Source organism: Cavia porcellus, unplaced genomic scaffold (assembly GCF_034190915.1).
Source record: "Cavia porcellus strain 051 isolate PalLab524CR breed Dunkin Hartley unplaced genomic scaffold, mCavPor4.1 scaffold_11, whole genome shotgun sequence".
Taxonomy (NCBI): domain Eukaryota; kingdom Metazoa; phylum Chordata; class Mammalia; order Rodentia; family Caviidae; genus Cavia; species Cavia porcellus.
Window position 1 is genome coordinate 74,398,916 of NW_026947494.1, and position 12,954 is coordinate 74,411,869.

At 36.4% G+C, this 12,954-nt stretch overlaps 1 protein-coding gene across 2 annotated transcripts in view; it reads right to left on the bottom strand.

Moving 5' to 3' along the window:
• Positions 1-12,954, bottom strand: part of Xkr4 (XK related 4) — a 415,115-nt gene that overhangs the window by 141,775 nt on the left and 260,386 nt on the right. For both annotated transcript variants that reach the window (XM_003465985.4, XM_063258493.1), the window contains exon 2: positions 7,315-7,514. In XM_003465985.4, coding sequence (XP_003466033.2) covers positions 7,315-7,514 — 200 coding nt within the window. The remainder of the gene's footprint in view (positions 1-7,314; positions 7,515-12,954) is intronic.

Consider the following 12,954-nt stretch of genomic DNA (forward strand, 5'->3'; position numbering starts at 1 on the left):
CATTGCTGTAACTGATTTCCTATGCATTCATACCAGAAACTTCAGACATTACTGAATTCTCTGCAGGAAATGGACATTAAAGTGACCAAGACCAGATTATGTACTAAATACATTCAAATGCTCTTGCCCTTGAATTCAGCAATTTCACTGTTAGATATTTAGCTTTAAGAAAGAAGTAAGACTTTCTGCAGATTAAATTATAAATGTGTTTATCATACCATTATCTATTACAGTGTTAGATGACAGTGTGTGATTTGAGGAATAGAGAACTACTTGAAAAGATTAACCTATATGTATATTGTATAATCATTAAAATGAGTTGTATATATATATATATATATATATATATTAGATATTATTTTGGAATGTATTTGTGATGTGTCATCGAAAACAAAGTTATTAACTGGTATCCATATTTTGATTCCATTTTAATGGATTATATATAAAGACAAAGTAAACCTATAAAATAAGCCAGAAAATATAATTCTCAACTATTACATGATAGGTTATTATAATTTCTCACTGCTAGAAATATGATTTTTTTTTCTTTTTGTGTATTTTTGAAGAAGTGTAGTTAGATTGTTGTTTTGACTAAGCTGTCATTAATGGTAACATTAGATAGTGGACAGTTTTGAATATACTGTGAAGGTGGAACAAACAAAACTTGCCGATGAACTGAATTAAAGAGTCAGTAAAAGGAAGGATAACTTTTTAGCTTGAGCCAAAGACACAAATTAAAATCACATTAAGATGCTACTCATGGATAAAATTAAGGAAACTCAAATGCAAATTTTGGAGAGGCTTTGGAGCGATCTCAGTGCATACATAACACATGCTTGTGGGAATGTAAATTGGTAGCATCACTTTTGGCAATGTTTCCTAAAGTTCCATGTGTACCTATGATTCAGCAGTTTCATTTGTAAGTATTAACTCAACAAAAATGTGTGTACTTGTATGCTAAAGACATATAAAATACACATAATGATATTAACCGTAGTATTCCAAAACTTAAATTAAATCAAGCATCCAGTGACAACCATTGAATGGGTCAATAAATTAAGGTTAATTTTTATAAAGAAATATTTATAATATGAATATGAGCAGGTTATATCTACCAATGATTACATCTCATAAGATTAATGCTGAAACAATTTCCAACCATATACATGTGTAATAATGTATAATTCCATTTTTTAAAAAGCTCAAAAACCTGTAAAAATACTTCTCAGAATGCAGACCCCTTGTAGAGAGAATGGAGTGCTTACTGGTGAAGACTGTAAGAGCAGAGGCTCTGTAATGCTGCTAAGATTCTGCTAACCTTGGTAGTTTTTTATAATTGCATACTTTTCTGCATGTATGCATTATACTGTACATATGTATTACATACATGTCTCAAAGCTTAAAATTATAAAATAAAAATAGCGTGGAAGAGGAGACAGGACATTAACCAAGACTAGGGAAATAATATGATAGGTGGTGATGGGGTCCATTTTTCTTTGCTAAAGATGGAAAAGACTAGGGCATGTCTATAGGGCATGCTGTCAACAATGATTCATCCTTTTCTGGAAAAAATTGATAATGAATGGGAAAGAGAGAGAGATAGTTTCATGAACAGATAGTCAAGGAGGTGTGGGAAGATGGAATCCAGTGGAGAAGAGGAGGAAAAGACCTTGAATGGGAGAAAATATGGTTGGCCCATTTGTAACCAGAGCAGTTTGTATGGTACAGAATATAGTATGTTGGTTTATGGGGGGGGGGAGAGTAGCTTTTCTTTTATCAGTTCTATTTTTTCACTAAAATAGGAAGAGTGATGAAAGGAGACTGCTGGAAGTGTGAGAAACCTTTCCATTTGGAGCAGGAAAGTGAATCTCCCAGAGCTGTAAGACAGGAGTTGTGGACAACGATGAGAGACACTTGAGACTGCTGGTCATACAGTAGTTTGTCCAGTTCCACCTGGGAGAAGTTATAACATCACACAATCTCCATCATTGTGCTTCTCCTACAGTCATGGCCTTTCCCACTCTCATCTCAAGGTTTTACTCAGAAACAGCTTTAGCAAACCTGTGGTGAAGTTTCTCAGGGAGAAGCCGGCAAAAGTTACAAGACAGAATGCAAAACTCTGCCAGTGCCCTCTATCCTGAGAGCGGGGCTGAGGGAGGACCCATGCATGACCTCCATTTCCCAGATTTCCTGAACGGTTGCCCAGTAGCATCTACCAAAGACTAGCAGGAAGTTGGAGAGGAGAGAAAGCAAATGCTTTTTTTCCTGGCTTTGAGCCCAGATTAGAATCCTATTGTCAGTGGATTTCCCAACTCTTGCCTCAAGCCTGATGCTTTTGCTGTCTTTCTGCACTCCAATATCCCCATGGCCACAGGAAAGCAATGTCAGCTGGGCAGTAACAGCGTTCCAGGTGTGTGTTAAGTTTGGTCTAAGCAGTCTCTGTCTGCAGGGTACTGTAGTGTAACTTGATATGTAAGTAGACTGTGCACTGCTTTGTAACAAGCAGCTTAGTCTTAGCCAACCACAAACACTTAACTGTGCAAACCACATTAACACAAGATAGACACAAGCTGTCACTGGCTAATTGGGTTGTGTCTACATCATTTCCATTTCCTGTAGGTCACTTCCTTTTTCTGGCTATACACACAACTTGTCCTTTGGGAGGGAAGACTAAACCCTAACACTAACCCTATTCTACTTTAGTTTCATATTATTGACAGTGATTCTAGCATCACAAGTAAAGTCGTGTGAGATCTGAAAAACAAGATTTGTTATGATTTGCTCATGTAACATGTGCCGTGCTCTGTGCCATCTGGCTTGCTTCATGGCAGTCCTCACAGCTGCAGGGCTGGGCTCCTTTGTTCACCCAGCACTCCTCACATCATGCACCTCTCTGGAGTCTGTACACCTCCTTTTTTGCTCCTCTATCCCTGAGCACAGGAAATTCATCTTTTTCCTGTGAAACTGTTGATCTATGAACCCTCTCATCCTTAGAGCACCTGCTTGGCCTAGTGCCTGATTTATATCCCTTCTTTTTGTGATATTTAACATATTCTACTTTCTGGATTGGGAGTGAGATCATACTTTCACTGAAACATCACACAGAGACAGAGAGAGAGAGAGAGAGAGAGAGAGAGAGAGAGAGAGAGAGAGAGAGAGAGAGAGAGAAGCAAAAGGAGAAGTTAATAATCTGAGATACAAGAACAAAAGCCAGAATGATTTGGGGCTTACTCGAGAGCTTTGCACACAGCTCTCTATAAACATTGCACGAGGAGAGCCAGTGGCCTGAAATGCATACAGCGGAAAGGTAGGAGTGTAATCTGTGGTTCTCAGCATTATTAACTAGCATAATACTTCTTCCCGAGGGTCCTGATGCTTTGATTTCACAGTATTAGAAATGTACAACCCTGTCCTGGCCTTGCTCAATTTTTTCAAAGCTATCAGAATTCACCTTTCATTCTCATATTTCACCTGTTTACATGCTGTGTGATTAAATTAAATGAATTCATCTTCTGATACTGAGCAGGTGTCCTGGTGAAATGGTGAGCCCATGATTGAATGTGGGAAGCAGAAACAGATTTCACCAGAGACACATGTCACATAGGGTGTTCAGCCAGATGCCCTTGATGGCTTCGTACAATGCAGAGCCTGAATGTGTCAGTCGAAACTGTCCAAGAATGAACAAAAGGCTATTAAAGCAGAGGTCGTGTCCAAAGGTGAGTGGAGTATACTCTAAGGACTCCTATTTCACCTAGAAAATGTAACCACTCTCCAGTATATATTCAGATAAATTTGGGGATTTTAAATGCTTTGTCATGCTGTTTATCATTTTCATTTTCATTTTTTATCGGTACCAGGGATCGAACTCACGACCGCCTGCTTGCAAGGCAGGTACTTATGCCGCTGAGCTAAATCCCCAGCCCCAGTCATGCTGTTTATAATGACACATTAAAAACTTTCAGTACAACGAAACATTTTTTAGGATAAATTTTGTACAGAGCTGCACACACCATCACACACACAATAGACATTCGATAAAAGTGCTAATAAACTAACTAAAATAGTAATTGCAAAAGAGACATGTCTAAAGGGACTTGGAACATGGTCCCACTCACAGACTGGAACTCTTGCTTATGCTTTTCATTTTTTCAGAAATCCTGAGGAAGATCAAGAAACAATCAGAAGACTGTGGCACGTGACTGGAGAGCAGAGACTCAGATGAGGAGGTGGGAGCGCTCTGCTCTCACCAGTCCACCTCAGCTTAGGGCTGGAACCCACGTGGCTGTGCCTGGTCTCTACCTGCTTTACTCTGAAGAGGAGCTTCCTGAAAGCCAATGATTGGGTCATCATATTCCTTACCTGGATATGACAGGTGAAGTATTTTCAACAATACAGTGATTTCCTGTAAGAGTAAGGGAATACCCTTATTCTTAAATCTAGTTAGCAGATGACAGTGTTGGCTGGATGCTTAGGACAGCCCCTGATTGCTGATTTTATTAGTAACATCCCAGGATAAAGTACGGCGAGAGAATTAATTTTTTTTTAAAAAAAAAAACCTTCATTCATCTCCCTTTTTCTCTCTTTTATTCCCAAAGTATTCAAGGTAAACTGTTGAAAAAGGGAGAACACATAGTTTGCTTTTTAATAATAAGATGGAAAGACAATAGAAGTAGGTTTTTCCTATTCACTAAAGTTTTCCTATGTATACGAATTATGGGAAGAAATTTCCAGTATGTTGTTTTCATAACTGTGAGAAAATGTCTGAAATAACAAGCACCTTGGGAAGAAAAGCTTGCTTTTAGCTCACAGTTTGGGAGGTGCAGTCCATAGTGAGTTTGTCCTGTTGCTTTTGAATCTGCAGTGAGACAGCACATGATGGAAGGATCATGCAGTGGGAGAAACCGCTTAACTCCTAGTGGCCTAGTAACACAGGGAAAGAGATAGGAACAGCAAAGGCTCCCAAATGCCCTTGGAGCTCATACATCTGATTACCGAAGTTCCTGGTATTAGGTCCCAATTCTTAAGGGTTCTACCAATTCTCAATAGCATTATGGCTGGAGACCAAAACTATAACACATGGCCCATTAGGAACATTTGATATCCAAACCATTTCAGTCAGTAATTCACTCAACACACTTGAGTACACCTACATTGGAGTACGGTATGTGATTTTTCTAATAAAGACAAGTAAAAGTAGAAATGGGAAGCTAAGAATTAAAGCCATTTGGAGAAAGTGGGAATGCATGGCTGGGTAGCCTGGCTCTGAACTGATCTGGTAAAGGCCTATTGTACTTGTTTTATTTACATGCTCCTTCTCCAAGGAGCATCATTTCTGCATGAAGCTGCACTGTAATGTCAGGCACAACTGGCTGTCAAAGCCGGTGCCTGCTATGCGCATGTCAGGAGAAGTTTACATGCGTTCATTAAGAGGATCATGTAGCATGCCGGGATCCTGTACAGCTTTTGCTGGCTGCTCCACAGAGCACAAATTTCGAACACAGGGACTCTGACACTGAGCAGTTCTACATGGCTAAGGACAATCATCTTGACATGAATCAGGAGCTTCTCTGCCAACAGTGAGAAGCTAGGTCTACATTAACAAAATCGATCAGCATTGTCCCTTGGTCTTCTCAAGGGATTGGATACAGGATTCCCCCGGGATACCAAAATTCACAGATGCTCAAGTCTCTTTTACATATAACTTAAGCACATCTTCCTGTATATTTTAAATCATTTCTAGGTGAGGTACAAGATCTAAAACAGACAGCTGCTGCTAGGTGAATGCTTCTTATCTTGTGTTAGTTAGGGAGAAATGACAAGAAAGATTGGTAGCTATTCAGTTTAGGAAGGCTTGACTGATTATTTTTCTGAATATTTCTTTTATCGTAACAATTTTTTTCTGATATTGCCTTTGGTTGAATTAATAAATGAAAAGTCATAGGTATGGAGGCTGACTGTGATCAGGAAATTACTATCACAAAATGACTGTAGAGATCCTCTAACATGGCTTACCTTTGCACAGATTCTCAGATTATCATTGACCAGAAGATCAAGAAGGGGAACAGATCATCAACTTTTATCCTTTCCTTGTACCATTTAGACAGAACTGAAAAGCCTGCATTTTGGTGGCTTTTTTAGGTTCTGATTTCTTTCTCTTTTAATAGTCTCAGGTCTTTTTAACTTGCTTATTCTTCCCCATTGCTGACCCAAAATGTCTGAAGAAGTTATGTCACCCAGATGACTTCTTCCATCCCTCATTCTTCACCAGTAGCAGGCTCTCTCTCAGGCAGACACTCTCAAGAGAGGCTTCTTTCCTAGTTCCTGCCTTATGTGGCAAAGCCCCAATCTTCCTTTTTAAAAAGACCCATTAATCTAAGTTTTATGATCTCAAATTTGGACTGTTCTTTGTGTTCCCACATGTCATCAAATTTTTCATCTGCTATTTTTCTGCTTTCAGCATTAAGACAAACATAACACATACTCAGTTAGAATCTGCACTTTAGTAAGAGTCTGGGGTAGATAATGCTATGCATATTAAACTCTAAAAAACATCATGTGATATGCCCAGTGTCTCTGCCAAGTATTTACCTCTATTAGTATACTACTTAATTTTACAATTCAGTGAATAAAGTACTATTATTATCTCCCTAGTACACATGACAAAATTAAGGCTTAGCAGCTGTAAAAAGATGCCTAAAGTCACAAGCTATTATTCAGGATATTATGAAGAAATCTTAATGAACGAACAAAATTATGAATGGGCAGATAGGACAGGCCATGATACGGAAATAGAGCTGAATTCTGGAAGAATTGTACTAATTAGCCAACCTCAGAGAAAGGGGAGGTGAATCTTCCAGAGAAATGTTGATAGCATGTGTAAATCAGTTTGAGGCCAACCCTGGAAACATATGAGGTCACATTTCCAAAAACAAGGAATGGTAAGAATTTCCCATATATGTATTAGAAGATGATAGCTATTGATCTCTTTATAATTTTTAAAAATTATTTGATCATAAAAACAAAACATCTTGGCTTGGACCTCCATATGGATCAAGTGCAAAATGATAAAGCATGTTTTCATTTTTCTTTCTACCAAGAGGGCAACTGGGCCACAAAGGAGAATGGTCTTTCTATTAATTCGCTATGATAAGTGACGAGGAAGATATATTATGCATATTTCACAAATTATGTATAAAAATAACAAAACATAACAGTCCTATTTCAACAAAGTGCATTAGGACAGTGTCTTGGAGTTTGACAAAATCAGCCAGTCAATCTTTCCCCAAATTCAGAAACCAAATTGCAAGCCCTTACCTTGGAGGGCCTGTAAGCTATGAGTCTGTACGATAATGCAGAGCTGCAGGACCAGCTGAGGAGCACTTTCCAGAAAGGTGGCTAGCAAATGCAGCATACTCACATCTGCATACTCATACACCATTTTCCAGTAAAACCGCCATCTGTCATTCTCCCCACTCTGCCGGCTCCGAATGCCTAAGTATATTGTGTGGAAATATCTAGAAAGCAAACATAAGAGAACAAGAAGGAGATGAGTGATCATCTGTAATTCTAATTTGTGGATTGGTTTTCTTTTTTTTTGCAAGCCATCATATGCAAGCATACTTGGGAGGCAATTAACTTGGTGACATAATTTAAAGCTCAAAGCTAATAGCTTTATGAATACCCTTATTCTTAAATGTTCACACCAAGACATCACTGTAATGTAGTTCTCCTTTAAGGTGTTCCACTGAGTTATGTTATGAAAAGAAATGGGTTTCATTTGATAGGCATTCAGATGTAGAAGGGATTTGCTGCTTTAAAAATCTATATACATCTTTTCTTGTTAGCTCCTCTACCTGCCCCACAGTAATCATGAGGCAATCATCTTTTAGGACACAATTCAACCTCAAGTCTCAAGTCTCAAGTATTAAAATGTGTGTGCTTGTAAATCTTCTTTATGTCTTACAAAACTTTTTACTATTGAAATTTTCAAATGTATGCAAAAGGAAAAATAAATAGGTTAAAGAATCTGTTATACCTTTCGCTCACATTAGGTAATTATCAATATAGTGATGTTTCTTCAAATTACTTGCACTTTCTCCTTGCTACCATATTATTTTAGAATAAACTCTAGGTATCACATTCCTTCATCTGTAAATGTGTTATTAAAATCATTTAAAGACCAATAACATTACCACACCTATAAAAATAATTTAAAAAGCAACACCATTATTGCTCTTATAAACAGTGATCATTATTTTAAGATTAGTAAATAATCAGTGCTCATATTTTCCTGGTTGCCATAAATTTTTTAATAGTTTGTTTGAAATGCAGTTCAAACCAGATCTTCACATAATTGTTTGATATATATCTTAAATCTTTTTCTGCTATGGATCCTTCTTTCATTTAAAGAATATTTTTGCATATTCTTCTTTTCCTTGACTTGATGATGTTATTTGCATGGTGTTAACAATCTGTCCATTGCGTTTTCTGCAAATAGGTAGTTACTGCTAGAATTTGAAAGAGATTTAAGTTTGATCACCATAGGAAGTGATGACATATGCTTTTATCAAGAGGCACACCATATTCTGTTATTCTTTTTTATGATGTTATCTGCCATTGGTGAAAATGCAATCAGTGTTGCAAATAATGATATTCTGAGTTGACTGCTCTTCTTTATTTATTAACTAGAATAATACTTCTCCAGGGCTTTGGTCAATATCTGCATGGCCTTTGGTATCTGGAGCTTGCTCTCCAGTAGATTCTTCTAGAAAGGTACTAAAGAATGGATAGCATTCCCTAAGTTTTTGCAGATGCAAAACAGAATGTGGTTATCAATTTAGCCCAGGATGGGAATAAATTTCCTTACCCAACTTTAAAGTTTTACAGTTTTAGTTTGAGATTTGTGCCCATTTCAAGAGTCCATGAGAAAACTTCACTTGGCCAATGCAGAGTCACAAAAGCCAGGAGTAAAGAATAGTAGGGAAAAAGCAAGGAAGCAGAACAGCAGAAAAGTCTGGGCAACCTTTCATTGGCAAATCAGGTTGGATGGATGCAAAATGCATGGAAGGCAAGCTCTGCAATGTATTTCAGTGAATATTTAAAAACAGTTACTTCTTTGATTGCTAGCATAAAGTGTTGCCATGTAACAGTCTGAATTAAAATCTAGTATTCTGTGATTAAAACTAGTATTCTCTGTCATATATGCTCTTAGACATTTTGCTTGGATGCCAAAAGAATAATATTTTTAAATGCAAATAACATTTTAGCATGTATCTTAACAATGGCTATTCTTAAACAGTTTTCTCAGGAATGTGACCTGCCTCTTCATGGTGAGGCTCCAAATTTCAACACATAGTTTTAAGTTACCTTAAATGAGAGTATTTAGTATTTTTAATTGGTTGCTTCAGAATTTTTTGAGGCCTCTCTTTTAAATATGTTATATCTTCTTTCTCTATTTTCTATGTTTCTTCTGAACCCATTTACTCTCAAACTATTTTTGATTTAAAATTTTTTTCAGGCTCATCTCATTCTCCGTCACACACCAGTCTCCCCATCCTTCATCCAGAGGACTGTAACATGCCTGTTAGATCCCCAGTGACACAGCCGAACTCAACCAGGGTGTACATGGTGGACAGGGGCATTAGCAACCTGGAAAAACTTGAAATATCATTAATAATATGAGCCAATGGTAGCTTCAAATCAATATTCCTAGGGTAGCCTAACCAGAAAGAATCTACGACACTCCATCTAGCCCCACAGGGGGAACACAGGAGGAACTCAGGTTGCTGGCACGTGCCCTACACTATATAGTCATTGACTGGAAGAAAGCCAGCCACACAGTAGGATCCTGACAACAGTGCACATGAGGCATAATAAAACTAGTAATATTGAAAAGACCAAACTGAGAACCAATGGGCAAAAAGGACAAAACAAAAAAACAAAATGCAATCTCAGAATCCAATTTCCAGAACAAGTATATGAGACTTTGATGTAGAAGAAGTTGAAAGATACACACCTAACATTTCTGAAAAGATAACAAGTGAAGTAAAGAAACAAACCCATGGAGCTATAGAAGAAATCAGATCAGAAATAATCTCTCAGGTAAAAAAAAAAGAAAGAAAGAAACAGCATCTATAATAAAGGAATTGCTCAGCATAGCCAGAAAAGACATAGACAAAAAAATAGAGGAGCATAGAAAAATGATGGAAACTTTGAATAATATGGGAAAGAAACAGAATGCATGAAACAGATTCAAACAGATATCTAGAAAATAAAGAAACACATTTAACTGAAAAAGAAACTGAAAGTCAAAGGATGGAAAACAATACTCCATGCAACAGGAACACAGAAAACAGTAGGGGTAGCTATCCTATTTGCAGACACTTCAAACCAAAAATTATCAAAAGAGATAAAAAAGGTCACTACATACTTAGGGGAAAAATTCAAGAGATAGAGATAGCAATAATAAGTATATATGCACCAAACACAGGAGCATACAACTCTATAAGACAAACATTAATATACATGAAAAATCAAATAAGCAATAATGCAATTGTAACCAAGAGCTTAATACTCAACTGTCATAAAGAGAAAGATCAACAAGACAAAAAAAAAATCAGTAAAGAAAGAACAGAACTGAATCAAATATGTGAACAAATGGACTTAGCATGTTTACAGTGTTCCACACAACATCAGAAAACATCCTTTTCAGCTGCACATGGATCACTCTCCAAAATAGACCATCTACTAGTGTACAGAACATGCTTAAGTAAGTACAAAAGAACTGAAATTATCCCATATGTAATATCTGAGCACAGTGCAATGAAATTGGAAACTAATGGCAAAAGAGACAGAAAAAATTCAATAAAATGTGGAAATTAAATAACATTCTCCTGAAAAACCAGTGGATCACAGATGATATTAAACAATAACTCCAATCAAATGAAAATGCAAACATAACATACTGAAGCCTGTGGGATGCAATGAAAGCAGTCCTAAGAGGGAAATTTATAGCAATGAGTTCTCACATCAGAAAATCAGTGAGCACAAATAAACAATGTAATGCTACACCTGAAGATTCTAGAAAAAAGAAAAGCAAATCAAGCCCAAACCAATAAAAGGAGGAAATTATAAAGATCAGAGCAGAATTTAATGCAACTGAGGCTAAGAAAACAATATGAAGAATTAATGAATTGAATAGTTGGTTCTTTGAAAGAATAAACAAAATTGATAAACCTCTATACAATCTTATCAAGAAAAGGAAAGAAAAAACTCAAATTCATGCATTAACAAAGGAAAACAGTAAAATCACGACAGATTCTGTGGAAATTCAGATCATCAATACCTACTTCAAAAATCTATACTCCCATAGAATGGAAAATTCAGAGGAAATGTACAGATTCCTAGAAATGAGTGAATTACCAAAGTTGAGTCAAGAAGATGTAAAAATTTTGAATAACCCAATAACAGTTATTGAAATTGAAAATGTAATTAAAAATTTACCAACAAAGAAAAGCCCAAGTTCTGAAGAATTCAAGGCTGAATTCTACAAGAAGTTAAGAGATAATTCAGTGCCAATGCTCCTGAAACTCTTTAATGAAATTGAAAAGGAAGAATTCTCCCTAATTCATTCCTAGAGGCAAGTATTACTCTGATACAAAACCAGAAAAATTCCCAACCAAAATAGAACTATAGACCAATCTTGCTAATAAACATAGATTCAAAAATCCTCAATAAAATGCTAGCAAATAGAATTCAGCAAATCATCAAGAGGATTATATACCATGACCAAGTGGGATATATCCCAGGAATGCAAGGATGGTTCAGCATACACAAATCAAGAAACATACAACATATTAACAGAACCAAAGGGAAAAATCATATTGTCTCGATCAATGCAGAAAAAGCTTTTGATAAAGTTAAACACTTTTGATAAAAATCCTATAGAAAATCTGAATACATGAGGTTTACCACAATCTGATAAAAGTCAGCTGTGGTAAACCAACAGCCAGCATCATACTAAATGGACAAAACCTGAAAACTTTCACTCTAAAATCAGAACAAGACAAAGATAACCATTATCACCACTCCTATTTACTACAGTTCTGGAAACATTAGCCAGAGCAATTAGACAAGAAAGAGATATAAAATGAAAAAGGATAGGAAAGAGAGAAGTTGAGCATCATTATTTGCAGATGACACAATACTTTACGACTCCCAAAATGCCACCAAAAGTCTACTAGATTTAATAAGCAAATTCAGCAGCATAGCAGGATACAAAGTCAGCATTCAAAAATTAACAACATTCTTATACATGAACAACAAACTCACTGAGAGAATAATTAGGGAAACAACACTTTTCACAATAGAACAATAGCAGCAAAATAATGAAATACTTAGGAATCAATCTAACAAAGGAAATTAAAGATCTATATATTGAAAATTGCAGTTCTCTGAAGAAGGAGATCAAAAAGGGTCTCAGAAAATGAAAAGATATTCCCTGATCATGGACAGGAAGAACCAACATTGTGAAAATGGCCATACTCCCAAAACTGTTATACAGATTTAATGCAATTTCAATCAAAATACCATTAGTATACCTCACAGATCTAGAAAAAAACACTCCTAAAATTCATCTGAAAATAGAAGATACCTAGAAAAGCAAAGGCATTTCTGGGCAACAAAAGCAAGATAGGAGGCATCACAATCTCTAATTTGAAATTATACTACAAAGCTGCTGTAATAAAATCATTGTGGTACTGCTAAAAAAAAAAAAAGATCTGAAGATCAACGTAACAGAATAGAAGATAGAGACACACCTGCAAACACATTCAGCTACATTATCTTTGACAAGGGGGCCAAACATGTTCACTAGAAGAATTTAGCCTCTTTCATAAGTGGTCCTGGAAAAATTTGCTTTTCATATGCCAAACACTTAAGCTAGACCCATGCCTA